At 50.8% G+C, this 20,707-nt stretch overlaps 2 protein-coding genes across 5 annotated transcripts in view; both read left to right on the top strand.

Moving 5' to 3' along the window:
• The first annotated feature begins 286 nt into the window (after positions 1–286).
• LOC133215974 (synembryn-A-like) overlaps positions 287–20,707 on the top strand; it is a 305,748-nt gene continuing 285,327 nt past the window's right edge. The window contains exons 1-9 of one of the 4 annotated variants that reach the window (XM_061360358.1): positions 287–945; positions 1,535–1,629; positions 2,385–2,535; positions 3,734–3,829; positions 4,792–4,936; positions 5,629–5,773; positions 6,061–6,180; positions 6,618–6,736; positions 6,910–6,928. In XM_061360358.1, coding sequence (XP_061216342.1) covers positions 334–945; positions 1,535–1,629; positions 2,385–2,535; positions 3,734–3,829; positions 4,792–4,936; positions 5,629–5,773; positions 6,061–6,180; positions 6,618–6,736; positions 6,910–6,911 — 1,485 coding nt within the window. In that variant the 5' untranslated portion in view covers positions 287–333 and the 3' untranslated portion in view covers positions 6,912–6,928. The other 3 variants (XM_061360355.1, XM_061360356.1, XM_061360354.1) reach the window with 3 other exon arrangements.
• The window catches only part of LOC133215970 (WD repeat-containing protein 70-like), a 30,886-nt gene continuing 20,693 nt past the window's right edge, over positions 10,515–20,707 (top strand). The window contains exons 1-2 of the mRNA XM_061360347.1: positions 10,515–10,640; positions 12,308–12,502. Of these exons, the coding sequence (XP_061216331.1) occupies positions 10,515–10,640; positions 12,308–12,502 (321 nt within the window). The remainder of the gene's footprint in view (positions 10,641–12,307; positions 12,503–20,707) is intronic.

The following is a 20,707-nucleotide window of genomic DNA, read 5'->3' on the forward strand; positions in this document are numbered from 1 at the left end:
TTGCTCTGTCCTCTTTGCTTAATGCGGCTGTCAAGTAAACCCTGTTACCCTGAATCATCCTCACCATGGGTGAAGCTGCAATATGGGGTAGCAGCGGTTGTCTGTTCATCCTCCCCCCTTACATCTGGTACCCTCTCCCAGCCACTCTTTGTTTCTTGCTTGAGCTGGGCCAGGATCAGATGCCAGAGCCAAGCAGTTGCTGGGTGCAGCCCTGAACCAGAGCCACCATAGGCCCACCTCTAGGTGATGCTCCCATCTCCCAGGGCAGTGTTACAGGGTGTCAATGGCAGAGCATGAGGCATCCCTTGGTTCTTGTTCCCAACGGCACAGAGAATGGCCCAGCTGCTGGTGAGGTTCCTGGAGAGGGAGCTGCAGCCGTCCTGCCAGGTCACCTGCCTGGAGAGCATCCGCATCCTGTCCCGGGACAAGTCCTGCCTGGAGCCCTTCAGCAGCAAGGAGGGGCTGCGGGCGCTCGCCAGGCACGCGGGCCTCCATCCCTGCGAGGAGCTCATCCGGGAGCTCCCCGACCTGGACGTGGTCCTGGAGGCCCTCAAGTGCCTCTGCAACGTCGTGTTCAGCAGCGCGCGGGCGCAGGCGCTGGCGGCCGAGGCCCGGCTCGTGGAGGGCCTGGCCGGGCGCGTGCGGCTCTGCCCCGGCAGCAGCCTCCCCCACGAGGTGAAGTTCTTCGACCTGCGGCTGCTGTTCCTGCTGACGGCGCTGCGGGTGGAGGCGCGGCAGCGGCTGGCGCGGGAGCTGCGCGGCGTCAGCCTCATGGCCGACACCCTGGAGCTCACCCTCGCCGTGAAGTGGAGGCACCCCCACGAGGTCGCCCCCCAGGAGGGGCCTCTCCCCCCTCTGCCTCGGCAGGAGACGGAGCGCGCCATGGAGATCCTCAAGGTGCTCTTCAACATCACCTTCGACTCCAGCAAGAGGGAGGTGGATGAGGTGGGTCCTGGCTGTGCCCCCCATGTGCCTGTCTCCGGGCTGGGTGTCACTGCTGCCGCTCTCCTCGCTTGCGTGTCCCCTGTTACAAACCGGCCCTCGTGCAGCCCCTGAGGGTGGCAGGAGCCTCGTGTCAGAGCCTCCTCCCTTGGGCACCGCCTCTGCCCAGTGCATCAGTGAGCAGTGCAGTTTACAAGTTGGGTGCTTCCCTTCTTAATGGCACTATTGAGTGCACAGGGGCAGAGCAGACACCCCAGTAACTCACTTCTGAGCCTGGCCTGGGGCTCCTCCACCTTCTGGAGCAGGTCAAGGGAGGATGTGATGGAGAACACCTCTGCCTAATCCATGGTGCTGGTTTGGGGCCGCTTCCAGCCTTTGGCTCAGTGTCCCAGAGCAAGGGGAAAGGTACTGGGCAGCAGGGAATCTGGGAATTGTCCTGAAGGGAGAACTGGAGGCTGCTTTCACTTGAGGCACCCTGCAGGCAGCTGCAGGCGGCTGCAGGCTGCTGGATGGGGCTGTGGGCTTAGGGCAGGCTCTGGGATGTCGAGGATCCCTTTCCTGATGCAGGTTTCCATTCTCTGTTTGGGGGCAGGAGGATGCTGCTTTGTACCGGCACCTGGGGGCCCTCCTGCGCCACTGCCTCATGATCTCTGCCGATGGAGAGGACAGGACAGAGGAGTTCCACAGGTCTGTTAGAGCAGTTGGTCACCATCTCACTAGCAACAGCTCTCCTAAGGCAGATCCTGACTTTGGCTTTAGCATCCTCTGCTTGTGCGGTGATTGCTGAGGTCACTGTGATGAGCAGGTTCCTTTGGTCCAGCCTGAGGTTCCTCCATCCGAACTGGCCCTGTCCTTCCTGCAGACACCTTGCCTGTGCTGCCACCCCAGAGAGGAGCGCGCTGTGCTCTCCCAGCCTGCCCAAGGGCTGTGCTCCAGCCCCTTCCACCCCTGCCGCCGACCTGCTCAGGTGCCACCACTGCAGTGGCCTTTGCCAGAGCGGATGTTTGGTGCTTTGGTTAGAGCCCGTGCTGTGTCAGTCCCTGAAGCCAGGCTGAGGAGCTGCCTGTGGCACATCACTGAGCGCTCCTGGCCCAGGGGTGTCACCTCTGAGCTGGTGACACTGGCCTCAGTCAGGCATCCGAAGCAATGCACTAATGGCTATTGGGGTGAGAAGGAATGATAGTGATACAGCAGGAGATCCTGGAGAGAGACCTGCTTGGTTGGTGTCAGGATCCGTGGTTTCTCATCTGTCAGCAAAGAGACTCCCAGAACATAGTTCAACTACCCCAAAAGCAGTTCAGTTTATCCCCTTTCAGTGGTGTGAGGAGCCCATAGCCAGCTTGGATCTCAGGGTGCCCTCACTGCTGGATGTTAGCCATGAGCTGAGGAGCTCCCGAGAGCAAAGCCCCGTGACTGTGTTCTCTCTTCCCTTCCTTGCCCAGCCACACGGTGAACCTGCTGGGCAACCTGCCCCTCAAGTGTCTGGATGTGCTGCTCGCCCCCAGAGTGCGCCCCGGCTCCCTGGAGTACATGGGTGTCAACATGGACGCGGTCAGCGTCCTGCTGGACTTCCTGGAGCGCCGCCTCGACAGGGTGAGTTGTGAGGTCCCTGCTCCCTTGCCTGCAGGCTGGGGAGGCCCTGGGCACCACCACAGCACACGGGGGGCTTGGACATAGCTCTGCATGGAAGGGGCCAAACTTGGGGTTGGTGGGGCTGAATCAGTGTCTGTTGATGGGGAAAGTGACTGTGGCATCACTTGGTGGGCTGCAGGCAGGGAGGCTGCTTGAGCAGCAGGGGATTGGCTGCGTGATGGGAAACGGGTTCTGTGCCAGTCAGCTCGGGAGGGACCTGGTGAGCAGGTTCTGAAGCCTCAGTTGGTGTTGTTTCAAGCTGGCTGTGGTTCTTCCAAAGGGCCTTCACGTTCTAACACTGCACTTCTCCATCTGGGTGCCCCACAGGTATTCCTAGCAGGTGGAAGCTGCTGTGCTATAGAGCAGGGCTCAGAGAGCAGTGGGTTTGGGAGTGCTGGAGCACTGGATGCCCCACAGGTATTCCTAGCAGGTGGAAGCTGCTGTGCTATAGAGCAGGGCTCAGAGAGCAGTGGGTTTGGGAGTGATGGAGCACTGGAACTCCTGCAGCAGGGCTGGAGCTTTGATGTCCAGCTCTTACCCTGCTGTCTGCACTCAGGTTCTCCACAGGGCTGGAGCTTTGATGTCCAGCTCTTGCCCTGATGTCTGCACTCAGGTTCCCCACCCCAAGGCTGGAGCTTTGATGTCCAGCTCTTGCCCTGCTGTCTGCACTCGGGTTCCCCACCACAGGGCTGGAGCTTTGATGTCCAGCTCTTGCCCTGCTGTCTGCACTCAGGTTCTCCACAGGGCTGGAGCTTTGATGTCCAGCTCTTGCCCTGCTGTCTGCACTCAGGTTCTCCACAAGGCTGGAGCTTTGATGTCCAGCTCTTGCCCTGCTGTCTGCACTCGGGTTCCCCACCACAGGGCTGGAGCTTTGATGTCCAGCTCTTGCCCTGATGTCTGCACTCGGGTTCCCCACCACAGGGCTGGAGCTTTGATGTCCAGCTCTTGCCCTGATGTCTGCACTCAGGTTCCCCACCCCAAGGCTGGAGCTTTGATGTCCAGCTCTTGCCCTGCTGTCTGCACTCCGGTTCCCCACCACAGGGCTGGAGCTTTGATGTCCAGCTCTTGCCCTGATGTCTGCACTCCGGTTCCCCACCCCAAGCCAGAGGAGCTGAGCTCAGTGGACTCAGGTGCTGCTGGTTTTGTGGTGCCTCTGCAGGGACACAAGCTGAAGGAGAGCCTGACCCCGGTGCTGAACCTGCTGACGGAGAGTGCCCGCGTCCACCGCCAGACCAGGAAGTTCCTGAAGGCAAAGGTGAGCTGGGGCTCAGGCACAGCTGGGGGATGCTGCTCCAGGAGAGAGGGGACCGGGGAGCATCTGGTCACTGCCACCATCCCCACAGGGCCCCCTGCCCCTGCTGGGCTCTGGTTCGTGTGGGTTGAGGCCTTGGTACCCGCAGTGTTCTCTCCATGTCTCACAGTATCCCAGTATCCCAGTATGTTAGAGACTGGAAGGGACCTCAGAAGCTCATCCAGTCCAATCCCCCTGCAGAGCAGGAACACCCAGATAAGGTTACACAGGAACGTGTCCAGGCGGGTTTTGAATGTCTCCAGAGAAGGAGACTCCACAACCTCCCTGGGCAGCCTGGTCCAGTGTTCTGTCACCTCACTGAGAAGAAGTTTAAGTGGAACCTCTTGTGTTCCAGTTTGTACCCATTGCCCCTTGTCCTATCATTGTTTGCCACTGAGAAGAGCCTGGCTCCATCCTCGGGACACTCCCCCTTTATATATTTATATACACTAATAAGGTCACCCCTCAATCTCCTCTCCTCCAAACTATAGAGACCCAGCTCCCTCAGTCTGTCCTCATAAGGGAGATGCTCCACTCCCTTCATCATCTCAGTTGCCCTGCGCTGGACTCTCTCCAGCAGGTCCCTGTCCTTCTGGAACTGAGGGGCCCAGAACTGGACACAATATTCCAGATGAGGTCTCACCAGGGCAGAGTAGAGGGGAAGGAGGACCTCTCTCGACCTACTAACCACCCCCCTTCTAATACACCCCAGGATGCCATTGGCCTTCTTGGCCACAAGGGCACAGTGTCGGCTCATGGTCACCCTGTCGTCCACCAGGACCCCCAGGTCCCTCTCCCCTACACTGCTCTCTAAGGGGTCGTTCCCCAGCCTATCCTGGAACCTGGGGTTGTTCTGCCCCTGTCCCTGTGCATCGCTCGTTGTTGCTGCCCCCTCCTGGCCTGCTCCAGCCCCATGCTCCCCGCAGGTGCTGCCCCCGCTGCGGGACGTGAGGACGCGGCCGGAGGTGGGGAGCGCGCTGCGGAACAAGCTGGTGCGGCTCATGACCCACATCGACACGGACGTGAAGCACTGCGCCGCCGAGTTCCTCTTCGTGCTCTGCAAGGAGAGCGGTGAGCGCAGGCAGGGGTGCCCGGGGCCGCGCAGTGTGGGGTGGGAGATGCTCTGCATCCACTGGGAGCCCCTGTTCCCATGGCCTGGGTGCACTGAGCAGGAGGCAGTGGACAGTGTCCCCTGTGCTGTGGGGAACGGTGCCTCTGGCTCAGGCCAGCAGGGAGGGAGGAGCTGTGCTGGAGGGCAAGCACCAAACCACCCTGTTCACACCCTCACCACTGGGTGCTGAACTGCCCTTCCTGGTGCAAAGTGGGAGCCAGTTCACTGGCAGAGCCCAAAGCAGTGCTGGCATCTCCAGGCCTCCATGGCCTGGCTCCAGTCTTGCTATGGGGGCACACGCAGGGGCAGATGGGCAGGAGTAGGAGGGAAGCACAGGGTGGTTGGTGTCTCTCTGACAGCAGCACAGGAAGCACAGGGTGGTTGGTGTCTCTGACAGCACAGGGTGGTTGGTGTCTCTCTGACAGCACAGGGTGGTTGGTGTCTCTGACAGCAGCACAGGGAGCACAGGGTGGTTGGTGTCTCTCTGACAGCACAGGGTGGTTGGTGTCTCTGACAGCAGCACAGGGAGCACAGGGTGGTTGGTGTCTCTGACAGCACAGGGTGGTTGGTGTCTCTCTGACAGCACAGGGTGGTTGGTGTCTCTGACAGCACAGGGATGCACAGTGTTCCTGGTGTCTCCTCTGTCCCACAGTGTCCCGGTTTGTGAAGTACACCGGCTATGGGAATGCTGCGGGGCTGCTGGCAGCTCGAGGCCTCATGGCCGGGGGCCGGGAAGAGGGCGAGTACTCGGAGGATGAGGACACGGACACCGAGGAGTACAAAGAGGCCAAGCCCAAGTAAGAATCCTGGTCCCTGGCCAGAGCCCCCCTGTTCCTAAACCACCTCCCAGTCCCCTTCTGTCCCTGTCTTCATCTGCTCTCTGCCATCTCCCTTGTCCTGCCCGTTCCCATGCACTGTGTGTAGGACACGCAGGAGCAGCAGCTCCCCATTGCGCTGTGCTCCTGCCCTTGCAGCCAGTCCTGACCCTGTGCTCCTCTGCTCAGGAGAACCCAGCTCTTCAAGGAGCCCTTTGCTCACTGCTCTGCTTTCCTCCTGCTCTGCCCTCACCTTGCTCTTCTTGCAGCATTAACCCGGTGACGGGCCGAGTGGAGGAGAAGCTGCCCAACCCCATGGAGGGGATGACAGAGGAGCAGAAGGAGTACGAGGCCATGAAGCTAGTGAACATGTTTGACAAGCTGTCCAGGTATGGGGAAGCTCTGTCTCTGTCTCTGTCTGCATTAGCACCCCTGTGTCTGGGGGCTGCCTTTGCCACAGGCCTGTCTAAGCCACCACTGGAGGGAGGAGAGGGGGAGTGGGAGATAAGTGGGGAAATGGTTCCTTGAGCTGGGCCCCACTGGTGCAGGGGAGGCACCCCCAGCCCCACACACCCCTGTACTGTGAAATCCCTCCATGTGCTTCTGGGGACCCCGAGCATGGATCACTTGTGCTCCCAGCCATCCCCTCCCCATGCTGGGGCTTTATGGCCAGAGGGGTCCCCTGCTTCTCCAGAGGGGTTCTTGGTGCTGGCCTGGGGTGGTTCTGGGCTGCCTGGGCCAGGCCCCGTGTCCCTGCTGTAGCCCCGGTCCGGTTCCCTGCTGGCTGCTGCAGCGCGGTGCCTCCTTTCCCCTGTCCCGGCTGCAGGGAGCAGGTGATCCAGCCCATGGGCATCACACCCGGCGGCAGCCTGGCCCCCATGCACTGCGCCCTGCGTGATGCTGCTGAGGACCGCTCCTCGTCCGACTCGGACCTGGGGCTGGACTGAGATGGGAGCCCCCCCAGTGCTCCAGGATCCCCCAGTGCTCCAGGACCGAGCTGGGAGCCCCCCCAGTGCTCCAGGACCGAGCTGGGAGCCCCCCCAGTGCTCCAGGACCGAGCTGGGAGCCCCCCCAGTGCTCCAGGACCGAGCTGGGAGCCCCCCCAGTGCTCCAGGACCGAGCTGGGAGCCCCCCCCAGTGCTCCAGGACCGAGCTGGGAGCCCCCCAGTGCTCCGGGACCCCCCCAGTGCTCCAGGACTGAGCTGGGAGCCCTCCCCAGTGCTCCAGGACCCCCCCCAGTGCTCCAGGACTGAGCTGCACCAGAGGCTGGTGCTGGTCCAGGCCCCTCACTGCAGGATGTGGATCCAGGCTGGAGCCCTCGGCAGCCCCTCACAGGAGCAGCTCCTGCCCAGGCCTGGCTCCACCGGGAGGGTTCCCCCCTGCACCCTTCGGCAGGAGCTCCCGGTGGGATGTGTTTGATGCAGGACAGGTGCCAGGACCGGGCTGGGGAGGGTCCTGGTCCCAGCACGGGGGCTCAGCAGCCTGCAGAGCACGGTGTGCATGGGGCAGCGCTGTCGGTGTGCATGGGGCAGGGGGGGAGCTGCTCCCTGGGATCAGGGCTGGGAATGGGGGCGCTGAGCGGTGCCTCCCAGCGGTTCTGGGGTGCAGGTGGGGGTGGCTGTGGCCCTGGGAGTGCAGGAGTGAGGGCAGCCGCAGGGGTGCACTGCAGGGGGCAGGTAACCCTTGTGTGAAGCTTCCCCCGTCCCCATTGCCCCCCGTCCCCGTTGCCCCCGTCCCCGTTGCCCCCGTCCCCATTGCCCCCGTCCCCGTTGCCCCCGTCCCCGTTGCCCCCGTCCCCGTTGCCCCCGTCCCCGTTGCCCATTGCCCCCGCTCCCATTGCCCCCGTTCCCATTGCCCCCATTCCCATGCAGTTCCCACCCACATGGGAAGCTCACCCATGCTGACCAGCAGCACACTGGCGCTGTGCAGGGCTCCTGTGACCTCCCAGCTCAGCCTCTCCATGGGCCTTTCCCCATCGTGAGCTCCCCAAGGGGGCTCTGTGGGCTGCCCTCGCCTGCCTTGGGGAGGTCCCACCCGGGACTGGTGCCCATCGCCCCTCGCTGTGGCTTTGGGTTTGCCCTGTCCTCGTTGGTTTTATTGCTTTTTAAAGAACTGTTTTAAAGGACCCCTTTAGTCCGAGTCGCGTCCCCGAGGTCCCGAACGCCCTCTCACGAGTGGGAATGCAGCAGTGATGCTGGAATAAAGCCACCACAACGAGCTCGTGGCACTGGTGCATGGGCTGCAGCGGCCTGAGCGGGTCAGGGGCGTTCTTTGGCTCTTTGTGCACCCAGTTCTGGTCTGACCGCTCTGAGCTCTGAGTGCATTGGGGAGGTGAAAACACAGCGTTAAACTGGGGCTACACCAGGAGCTTTGCCTGCACCACTCCCAGGTGCAACCCAGGGAGCACCCCAATGTGAAACCAAGCACTGAGGCTGGAGGGTCCTGAGCCAGCCTCAGCGCAAGCGCTGAGCACGCAGTCACTCAGGATGCTCTGGAGCAGTTGATGCTTGAGCCCACTGCTGGCCTCTGCTGTGCAATGGGCACCAACTGGAGCTTCTCACTGGAGCGGGGCTGGAGCGGGGCAATGGAGCTGGTGCAGGGCCTGGAGCCCAAGTGTGATGGGGAAGGGCTGAGGGACCTGGGGGTTCAGATGGAGCAGAGAAGGCTCAGGGGGGACCTGATGGCTGCCTCCAACTGCCTGACAGGAGGATGGAGCCAGGAGGGGCTGGGCTCTGCTCCCAAGGAACAAGGGATGGGACAAGAGGAACCGGCCTCAAGCTGCACCAGGGCAGGGTTAGATGGAGCTGAGGAACAGTTCCTGCCCCAGAAGATGCGGTGCTGCACTGGGATATGCACAGTACCTCTGCTGGGAATGAGCGGGACATCACCATGGTGCTGTGATCCCGCCTCTCCCTGGGGTGGTGCTTACAGGGGGGTAAGGAGCAGTGAGGGGAGCAGTGCTGGGGACAGTGTGTGCCACTGGGGAGATGGAGGCTACAGAAACCCCTGGGGTGAGAGCGGCAGAAGGATGGAACTCATTTATTACTGAATGGGTACCATTGCACTGATTCCAGATGTCAGCAGCTGGGGGTGCCCCCAGTGACCAGGCCCCAGGGCAGCTCGTCCCTATGAGCATCTGTCCCTATGAGCATCTGTCCCTGCATCTGAGCAATGGGCACTGTGGGCCTGCAGAGCTGGCACCTGAGGACTGGGGCCAGTGCCTGAGGAGGAGCTGCGGGAGTGGGAGATGCTCTGCCCCGGGGGGAGCTGGAAGACTTCGCTCCAGGCGCTCCTGCCCTCAGGCCTGACCCTCAGCACTTCCGGCTCTTGCTCCCTGAGAGCCCAGGGCCTGGGGGGGTCCCTGAGCTTGGCTGGCTCGGGCAGAGGGAGCCCCAGGCTGGGTGCTGGGTGCTGGAACCTCCTCTGACGGGCAGGTGCTGGTGTGCACTGGTGCGGTCCATGCTGGAGCCGGGCCGGGCTGTGGCCTGGCAGCCATGGGAGAGGGAGGTGTCCTTAGAGGTGCCAGATGAGGGGGCTGCCCCGAGCTCTCAGGTAGGAAAACCTTCACGTGGGCTCTGCTCTGGCCCCGGTGCCCCGGTGCCCTGGTGCCGGGCTGGTGGCCTCTGCCACGGCTCTGCCCGTGCTGGTGTCACCGCAGCTCCTCTGCCAGCGCCCGGCCCCTCCAGCAGCTCCTACTTGAACTTGGCGTCCAGCTAAAAGCAGAGCAACCACAGCATGAGCCGGGCCCTTCCCGCTCCCACCAGCAGCGCTTCCCAGCACCAGTCCCCACTGGGAGCAGCACTCTGGGGTTTGTGCTTTACCCCATCGGCATCGCGTCATCCCCCGGGCTCTGGGCAGCACAAGCATTAACCCAAGGGCTGGCCTCGCACACTGCACAATGCAGGAGCCTGACCCCTCCTGCACACCCCAACCCCAGCACCTGCTGCAGGTGAGAAGGACCTGAGTGCTGGACTGGAATCCCAAAGGCAGGATTGAGGAAGTCCCACAGGGAAGATGCATCTGTTGAATACAACTGGGTTCTCCCTGCAGGGAGCAGGCACCAGTGCTGGGCCCAGTGCACAAGTGGGGGCTGGCCCAGCCCAGGAGCTACAGCTGCTGCTTCACTTAAAGAAGCCTGGGAAGTGATTGATGCCAGATGAGGAAGGATCTTCCCAGCAGCCCTAAAGCAATGCAGTCATCACCCCTAGCACTGAACTTGGCATCATTAAGATCTTGCTCTCGTATCATTACTTACTGCTGGAGACCTCGGATCCCAGATGTAAGGGAAATAAAGGATCAATGGGGAAAAGGAGAGCTAAATTATCAGTGGGGAAAAATCTTGTTAACAACTGTGCTGTGGGGTGGAGGGAGCACGCCCTGGCCTGGCTGGCACCAGTGCACCTTGTCCAGTCTCACCCAGCACCAGTGGAGCCTCCCTTTGTTACTGCTGTTCCTTCTCCAGTGAGCAGGAACCCCACTAGACATGGAACCAAAGCGATGGGATGGATGTACAGGGAGAGGGAAGCTGCCCTTGCTTTAGCTCGGTAACCTCGTGTTCCTTTGCCATCAGCAGTGCCCCAGCCTCCTGGCCAGGGACAAAGCAGCTTGAACCCAGCCCAGAGCAGCAGCTCAGGCTGCTGGAGCCTTCCACAGCAGGCACTGCCTCAAGAGCACCCCTGTTCGGTGTCACTGGTGCTGAGTCCTGCTGATCCCCACACAGGCAATGGGGGATGCTCCCACCGGGCACCGCCAGCTCAGGAGCTGCACCTGCACCTGCAGAGCTCTGTTGGTGCCCTTGGGAACAAGCCAGCACCCAGAGGAAACCAATGGAAACCTTTGCAGCACCCAGGTGGGTCACAGCATCCTCCCACCCAGCGCAGAGCCTGGCCCTTCCCCTGCGCTCCCTGTTTCACCTGAGCCCGGTGCATCCTCCCCTCCTGGACCACTGCAGCACCAGCCCATGCGCTCACCCTCCCTGCGAGGCAGCCCCGGGGTTGGGGTTGGGGCCTCTTGGTGCTTTTTAACCTTTCTGCACCTCTCGGGGCCCTGTGAGCGCAGGCTGGGCAGTGGCTGCAGGCTGGGCAGTGGCTGCAAGCTGCAGGCTGGGCAGTGGCTGCAGGGTGGGCAGTGGCTGCAGGCTGGGCAGTGTCTGCAGGCTGGGCAGTGGCTGCAGGCTGCAGGCTGGGCAGTGGCTGCAGGCTGGGCAGTGTCTGCAGGCTGGGCAGTGTCTGCAGGCTGGGCAGTGGCTGCAGGCTGCAGGCTGGGCAGTGGCTGCAGGCTGGGCAGTGGTTGCAGGCTGGGCAGTGGCTGCAGGCTGCAGGCTGGGCAGTGGCTGCAGGCTGGGCAGTGGTTGCAGGCTGGGCAGTGGCTGCAGGCTGGGTAGTGGCTGCAGGCTGGGCAGTGGCTGCAGGCTGGGCAGTGGTTGCAGGCTGCAGGCTGCAGGCTGGGCAGTGGCTGCAGGCTGGGCAGTGGCTGCAGGCTGGGCAGTGGTTGCAGGCTGGGCAGTGGCTGCAGGCTGGGCAGTGGCTGCAGGCTGGGCAGTGGCTGCAGGCTGGGCAGTGGCTGCAGGCTGGGCAGTGGCTGCAGGCTGGGCAGTGGCTGCAGGCTGGGCAGTGGCTGCAGGCTGCAGGCTGGGCAGTGGCTGCAGGCTGGGCAGTGGCTGCAGGCTGGGCAGTGGCTGCAGGCTGCAGGCTGGGCAGTGGTTGCAGGCTGGGACCATCATGCCCCCCCTCCCCGCCCGTGGCCAACCTCAAGCCTGCCCCTACCTGAGACCAGACCCCCCTCTCCCTCAGTAACCCCACCCAAACCCCTGGACACACCCCCACACAGGCACACCCACGCACCCATACACCAAACCCACAGACGTACACCCCCATGCACACACACCAGGAAACATGCCCCTCCCCGTACACCCCCACACACAGCCCCCCACAAACGCATCCCCCCCAGGCACACACCCAGACACACCTGCACACAGAGACCCGCACGCACATGCACCCCCAAACAAGCCCACCCACACACGCCCAGACACACACCTGCACCCTCACACACACCCCCACGCACACCCACCCCCACACCCTCCATACACACACCCCCAAACATACCCCCCCACACGCGCACATCCTCACACCCAGACACACCCCACTTACCTGCACACAGAAACACTGCCTTGCATCACTGAAGAATGTATCATCAGGAAAAACAGATTTCATGATTGATTTTTTTTATTATTTTATTTTTTTTACTTCATGATGAGTACCAGATTTGAAAATACTTTTGTTTGGTTTTCATATTGAAAAGTTTACAAGAGTTTTGAGAGGAGGGGAATTTTGTTGGGAGGAAGATTTTTTCTGAATCTGCCTGTTTTGCACAGCTGTAATTGTACATGTGAACTGTACATGTATTGTCTGAAAATTATAGTAACAGATGACAGCTGACAAAAGATTTTTTTTAAAGCTGTATTTTGAAAGGATTAACAAATAGAAGGATTATTTTTAAGGAGTGCATTTTATATAGAAGTTTCCTGTACATTTGTTATTGATTCCCCCAATATGGTTTGTTTTCTTCAACAGGACAGATTGTTGTTTCAGCCCAGATGATAAAATAGTTGTCACAGGCACCTCTGTTAAGAGAGGTGGAGGCAGTGGGAAGCTTTGCTTCTTTTACCGGGAAACATTGCAGAAGTTCTACGAGATAGAAGTTACAGATGCGGTACGTATTTTAGGGTTTTTTTTTGTCTACTATTTAAAATATGAATGAAGTCAGTGAAACCGTGTGCTTTTTTCCCATTATACAGGTAATGACCAGCTAACGCTATTGTAATTTTTCTACTCCATAATTGAGATGGAGGTACAGTTGCCTGAAGAGGCAGTTTTCTTCATCTTGAAGAATTAAAACAAAAACAAAATCTTAGGAAAAGCACTAGGAGATTTTGTGGCAAAAGGAATGCAACACCAGAAATACCATTTCCACCAGTAGCATAAAAATATAAAATTGCAAATCTCTAATACAAAGGAGTGTGTATGGCTTGAACTGGCTACCTGTTCCTTTGCACAGAAGGGAAAAGCTTAGTATCATAGTTGAAGAAAGTCTTTTCACTGTAGAGTTGTACTCAAGTGGGCTTACAAGAGTATGACAAGCAGATGTGGGAGAAATTTAAACAGAATTGCCATTGCTTATGTATGGCAATGTATGCTTAAGTCCCATTAGTTGTTGCAACCTGTCAGATAGCAACTTTTTGTTGCTTTATTTCAGGATATTGTTTTCTCATTCAGCACTTAACCAGTCTAACAGTCTTTCCTAGTACCGTGGACCCAAACCACTTTATGCTGGAAATCATTTACACAGAATTTGAATTTGTATTGATATTTCCTTTCAAATTCCAATCTCTTCTAATTCACCGTAAAGCAGAATCTGCTTACAGATTGATTTTTTAATGTATAAATTAATTAATTTAATGTTATATCTGTCATTTCAGTCCTGCGAACTAAAAATGCAGAATGCATGTCAAAAGTGGAAAGCATATATTTCTTTTGTGTGGGGAAAAAAAAACAACTGTTTTTATTTTAAACATGAATTCTAAATACAGTTTTTATATGGCTTTGGAGGTTTTATTTAAAGAATTTTAATTATCTTTAAAGAATTTTTCCAAAGATAGTATAAATTCAACTATAAATTTTTCTTCTGTGAAACATTCCAAATATCAACTGAACCCACAGTGATTTCTAGTGGATTTTTATTTTCTGATACAAGTATTATAAGCAAGTATTTGTAACCTTAATATGATGCAAAGCACGGATGCCTTAGTATCCCCTCTGAAACTTCATGGCAGAGAGAGAGAAAGAAAATGACTATATAAAAGTGAAAAAGGTAGATTGTTGTAGGAGCATTTCTGTCCTTGGGCACAGGAAACAAAACAGCTTTGTAATTTCATTCACAATTAATTTGAACTCCTTAGAATGGAGTGTTAGGATGTGGTCATAATGGAATCTCCATTTAGTTGTGGTAAGTCAGTAACAGTGCATAGAAACATCACCTGTTGCAGTTTGAAAACTGCAGGAGTGAGGAGCTTGTCAGTGGTGGATCCTGTATCTCAAAAAAAAAGAATTATTGCTGACCAACCTATCTTTTTTGTGTTCAAAGGAAATATAATTTTCATTTGCTTTGTTTCCGAGAAAAAGGTTTCTTTAATTCTCTGAAATAAAGGAAACATTTACCTGTTGTTGAGGCAGATAATTGTAAAGGAGGATCTGGAAAAAAACATTGTTCTGATGTCAGTTTCTCTCAGAATTCAGAAGTAAATTCCTGCTCATTCTTCTTCAAAATGCAAAAGAGCTATGGAGCTGAGAACCAACAGTAGGAAATGGTTGAAAAAACAAAAGTAGAGGTCAATAAGCAACTTCACTGGGGCCACTCACGTATTAAAATTTTACGTATGTGTACAAATCTCAGGTTCATAATTTTATATAGGTGTTGATATTTATATAGTTCTTTTTAAGACTGCAGTAAATAACTTTTGTCTGTGAAGTTTTAGTGCTGCTGTTTTTCTTCATTTGTAATTATTAAATTTAAAACTCATTCCCCTGCTTTGTATATTATGGATCAAATTTAAATAATGGGAATAATAGCTGAAGGATTGAGACTTAGAAATGCTGATCATATGATGTAATTTTCAGCACTAGTAGTATCTCTACAATAGTCTATCTAGCTTCAACAGTATGTCTAAGAAAAACAGTTAAGCATATCAATGGTAATCTAAAAGAAAAATTACTGTAAGTGGTGTTATAAAATGTAGCATTTTTTTCACAGTCTTACTATTGTTTATATCTTCAGCTTTTCCACTGGTGTTCTTTTCTCGTTCTCAAGTTGCAGTGTTTGATGAAATGTAAATGCATAAATACATGTTAAAAGGAAATTAATTTTTAAGAACCAGTCTTTTGTATTTTTTAAGCAATACATGATGTTTGTTGGAGAGATAATTGGCCTATAAATTGGTAGATTAATATATTGTGTACAGTTTATCAAAGTATTTTTTCAGAAGTGTAGTAATTACTTGCTTTCTACAGGTTACTTTCCTAGTTTCCATTTTTCTTTATAGTCTCTCAAAAACACAGCATTTAGTTTCATAAAAGATAAACACGTAATGTGGTCTAAGATGTGAGTTTGGCCTATGCAACTACATATCATACTTTTTAAACTTTTGTATGTTATGTAATCCTTAAATATGTCATTTCAATCTTTGGGGGGGGGTGTGATTTAGGCATTGCATAGATGAAATTGCATTATGCCAGTCTGTATAGTAAAAGCACAAATACACCAATATCTGTCTCTGCAAAGAGCTTGATCTGCTCTTATTCCTCATGAAAATAATTACAGTGATTTCAGTTGGATTTAGTCCAACTTGCTAAAGAAAAAGGGCATAATTATTTACTTCAAGTCTAAAAAGAAAATAGTAAGTCTTTCTGAGGTCAGTTGCATACCATTTTAATGGTAGAGCATACCTAATCAAAACAAAATAAAATCTACTATGAAGAGAAAACAAACTGTTAATGTGTTACTTTTCTAATTTCACAAAGATTTCTGAATGGAAGTGCTGTAAACTGAGAAAATTGAAAAAACAGTAAAGTGCTGTAAACATTATCTTTACCTTCCTTGGTAAATAGCTAGTGCAATTGGCCTGTAAATGAACCTAGAGGGTAATGGGAAAATACTTAATGGGAATGTTTGACCAAAGCTGTGTCTGGCATTCCTTTCTATCATACCACACAAACCTTTTTTCACCTTTTCTTTCAAGTTTTCATGGGAAAACCCATTACTGCTTAAGAGCTGCTGGAGTGAAACCTGATGTTTTACTAATGGACTAATAGTCTGATTAGTCTCTGCTGCTGTGGCTGGGTATAAAATATTAATTTGCTTCTATTAGTTTTTATTTGTTTTGAAGAAAAACTAAATAAGTGTCAGAAGTGGTGAAGACCATGGGCTCTGCGTCTGGTCAGGAGCAGGGTCCCTTCAGGAGGAGGTGTGAACAGGGCAAATATACAGTGAATACACAGTAATGCTTTTCTAACTACCCCCTGTGACTTGGAGATACCTTAATGCAGACACAGGAATTTTACAATTAATAGTATTAATGGATTTTTTTTCCATGAGTTTATCAAGGAATGAAGTACCCATGTAGCAGGTCACTGGCAGGATCATTTACTTACTGCAGATTAGATAAAAACTTAGGAGTGAGAGATCTGCCTCTCCCACTCTTATAAGGAAGTTGATGCTCTACGTGCAGTACTTCAGCCTTACTCTGGCTCAGTGCATACAAGTGTCATTGGACATTATGAAGGCTTTGTACTGTGAAGATAATTATGTAAGCTAAACTGTAGGGGCAGCTCTTTTTAACATTTATTATGTGCTTGTAGCTTTTTCACAGTTTTTCTGTCTGTTTCTTCTTTCTTGGCAATATTATCTGTGAACAGTTATTGTTCTTTTGTTTTCACCACGAATATCCAAAAGAAAATATGTTAACATTTCTCACTTTGAGCATTTCAGACTTATCGTGTGTGAAAGATTTTTAATTGTAACTCCACTCTCTGGAATAAAAGGGAGATTTCATTTTCAGATGCAAGTCAGGGAGGGTTAATTCCTAGTTCTTGTTTTGGTTATGCAAGTTTAAGATCTTCATGAGAACCAATTACAAATACCTAATGTGTGGGAAACTGAGTTGGGTACACAACATTTTCCCCAGTGTCAAATTAATTGAAAATGGCTGTGGACAGCCACTTGAATGACTCTGATGTCTATTGTTAGTTTGGCTATGTCAAACAGATCACCCAGTAGTTATCCTTCTTAAGTCACAATTGATTTTGGCAGCTGCAGAGCAGCCATCTTCCCCCTATAGAAAGGAGTAATAATACATCCATTACTGCCAAGCAAGAGTGGGCACTGCAAAAGTAAAACAAAATCCAGAAGCTGTACAATTACAGAAATTGCTATTTTAAAATGAAAATGTAAGTGATAATTTAATCTAAAAATGCACAATTTTTAGATAGCATACATTATAAAATGAGATGTGCAAGTTTTTAAAATAGCATGCACATTTTTGTGTACATGAAACAATCCAATGACATAGATTTGTTGGGTTTTGGGGAAACCTGTTTCTGTTAGGAGGATTGTGCAATATTTTCTTAGTTTCTCAAATGAAAGCAAAAGTTAAATTATTAAATACATCTGAAAATACCTCTAAGGGATGTTTCAAGGAGGTCTTCTGAGACAAGCTATAAATAAAGCTTCTTTTTAGATTAAAGAATGAAAAGGAAAGAAGGAGTAAGGAATATGAAACTTCCAGCATCCTTTATGCACAGTTGATATAAGATTGCAGTATTCCTTTCGTTGACCTCAAACGGTATCATTTACTATTTATAAGGTGCAGTAATATAATAAAGGGCTTTTCCACTGTGGCCCATTTCACTAAGATTTAAAGCTTTTGAATTTAAGGAAAATAAATTTGTTTAACTTCTGGAAGAGATCATCATGCTACTTTTTTTTTTTTTAGCCATTTATTTTATTTGAAAGGAAAATCCACATTTTCAACAAGGAAGTAAATGCCGTCTTTGAGATTCACATTTTTTGTGCTCATTAAATTAAAAAAGATGATCTAGCATAAAATGTGAATCACACATCACAGGGAATGTGTTTTCCAGTACAGTAAAGTGTCAGTTTTTATACTCCGCTTTCATGTATGTAGAGATAATTTGTTCCTTCCCTTTGTATATCCTGCAGCAGCATGTACTTTGTTTTAGGCGAGCTGTCACTAGAGGCTTGAGTTGCATGAGAGAAATAAGCTGTTCAGGTTTCTTCACTGTAGCAGGGAGCAAGGGGTGTGTGTGAAGATTATTCGCCTTAGTAATGTGAAATACTGTGATGAAAGTGTGGCCGCAGTTTTAACAGAGCAGGTACTTGAAATTTCCTTACCTTGCAATTACAACAAAAACAGTTTCTTCTGTTCGCAAAAAAAAAAAAAAAGTGTGGTTCAAAGGCTCAATTCACATCTAAGAATATAGTTTATAGCTGTGCCTTGAAATGTGATACAGCATTGTTATGCTTATGTTCAATATTGCTTTAAATTATTTGCCTCTGAAAATGTTTTAGGATATTTCTTGTTTCTACGTAGAAGATTTTAAATCTTATCCATTTCTGGTCCATTTTCTGTGGAATGTTTCCACACATTGTCTAAGTCATGCTTCATAAGGGAAAAATGTTAGCATTGTTTCCCTTACTACTGTATTCTCGTGAGCATTTTAAATCTAATGATAGCAGGTCACTGCATTCTTGATATTCCCTAATCTCCCACCTTATTTATTGTAGCTGGCTCTTTTCTTTGGAAGAGCTCCAGGGGAATCTCAAACCTGAAGTTTCTTGCAATTGGGGTTTAAAGTAGATTTTCAATATAATATTATATTTTTATTGTGTGAGCAGTATTTTTTTCTTTTCTTCCTTATCATAGCATGCATAGTATCAAAATGAGTATTAACCATTCTTTTGTTCCGAAGAACAAATAAGGTAGAATACTGGTAGCATTTGTTGTTCAGCTTGGCAGATATTTGTAAATGGCATCGTTTCCCGTCTCTCTTTGTGAGTGCATCCAGGAGGCAGAGCAGCCTATCCTAGATACAGCAACATGGCAAGCCAAGTCATTGGCTTTTTTGTCACCACTGTGCCCTAAGTCACCAGCAGACAGAAATTAGTGTGTGCAGTGGGAATGAATGTTGTTGCTAAGTAGCATTATCTTCCTATTATTCCTAAGGAAGAAAACTTCTGTTGTTCTTCGAGGAAAGCAGACAGTTAATGTAGCTACTGTTTCGTGCAGATCTTTTGCAAAAAAAATCAAGATGACTGTAGAGGGAGAGACTTATCTTATGTAAAAGCCTTTCCTTAGTATGCTAACTTTGTAGGTCGATTTTACTTTACATGCTCCATGTCAACTATTAATGAACCTTGATTATTATGTAGAAATAGTGGTAGTTCTGCAGGTAAAAATGCCATTAGCTTCAGATTTTAATACTGACTTTCTGATTTGGTGTTACTTTTTTTAAATTTCCCTTTAAGTTGCAGTTCCATAAATTGGAGAGAAAATATCTCTTTGTACATTTGGGATAAAATGTGCTGAAACATTTGGCTGAAATATAGAGTACGATGGCATGAGAATGAGGAAATAAGGTTTTCCTTTGAAGCTTTGAGATCTTTGAGACGGGCAGGCATCACTGTGCTGCCTTTAGGTTAAAATGCTTGTGGGCATTTCCTGCAGCCCAGCATCATGAGATTTCTAGTATATTTTGAAGTATTTTCCTCTCTTAACAAGTAATGTATGCAATTCTTGCTGGGGTGTATTTCATAAGCAGTTTGCAGAGTTTTCAGTCCATGAAAAATGTGGGCTACTTCAAACATGTCATGAAGATTTGTATGAAAACTAGGTTTGTATCCCCTGTACAGTTGTCTAAGTATCTAAGGTTTCTAAACGGTTCCACACGTTCATTATAAAATGGAAAAGGTTGAAAGCCACTGCTGTAGTATCTTTCCTAGTTACAGTTGTTTAAAAATGGCAGTAGCCAAATAGGGATGGGGAACAATTGTTGAAAGATTTTGTGATAGTGAGAAGCTGTCTAATTGTTAGCATCCAAATATTTTAATGTTTTATTTGATGACATGTAAGTTCTTTGAACTAATTATAATATTTTTCTGAAATAACTTCTTCCCTTCTCTGATGGGAAGATGGGAAGACATATGACTAAAGTCAGATGGACTTAATGTTGTGCAAGTTCCAGCACTATAGAAATTTAAGCTGGCAGGCACACTGAGATTTGGTATCTCAGTCCACCACAAGCTTGAAATGGCTCTTAAATATAATGTAACATAACTGTAAGCTTAGGTAATGAGTAATGTTAATTTGAAAGGTAATTACTGCTGCTTAAACAAAAAACCCCAAACTAATAAACACTTAGGTTTTCTTAACCTTAATTATGGTTTAAGCTCCTAGTGTTTTAAAGATACTGCATTGCACAAGTAGTACTTCATCCTGAATATGTAGGGTTTTACAGGAGAAAAGACAGTGCTAAATCAACAAGTTGCACTCAGGTTTGCACTGATTTTGACAGATTTTTTTTTCTTTTATTTTTCTGTCAGTGATGGAATGTGTAAAGATTACAGTTAAGATACATATGCGATTCAGTGAGAAAAGCCCCCTTTAGCCACAGCTGTGGTGACCTGTTGTTTCAGAGTTCATGACCATGGTCAGAATATCGTTATGCAAGTTTGCTACCTTCCCTGCTGACGTGCCACTTATGTGGCTGGCTGGACAGCCAAATGCAGCAAATCTGAGCTGTGCTGTTCAAACAGAACACAGCACATACCGTCATGGCCATTGAAGCAAAGCTTGGACATGGGAAAGAGGGAAGGTTTATTTAAGTTTTTCTTAACCAAAAAATATTTTCTTAAAGCAGCAGCCCTTGCTGTCACTTTTTTATTGTATAGCTTCAAGACAGAATCTGAAGGAATTGTTTGTTAGACTGTAAATTAGCAGAGGGGTAAGCAGTAAGGGCCAGCATAGGCTCTGCTTCTGGTTTATCCCTGTGGCTTTTTTGTATGTCCAGAGCTAGACCTGATCTTTCAGCCTAAGATTCTAAAGATTTGTTGGCTAGTTTTAGAAGTTTGTATCTGCTGTATTCTTTGTAAACTAGGAATATTTAATTTGGCTTCCAGGATCCTTTGTCCTTGAACTGGGGAGTTTTGTGTATGTAGTACAGTTGCTATAATATAGGTCCTTGTTAGTTTTTTGTTCTTCTTACATAGTTATTTTGGCCATTGTAGGCTTTGGGGTTCACCTGACCAAATACAGATGTCTACTGCTTATCCTGTCACCCTATGTTC

The sequence above is a fragment of the Neopsephotus bourkii genome, unplaced genomic scaffold, assembly GCF_033783945.1.
Source record: "Neopsephotus bourkii isolate Nb327-2 ecotype Australia unplaced genomic scaffold, CSIRO-AGI_Nbou_v1 NB_1021, whole genome shotgun sequence".
NCBI lineage: Eukaryota > Metazoa > Chordata > Aves > Psittaciformes > Psittacidae > Neopsephotus > Neopsephotus bourkii.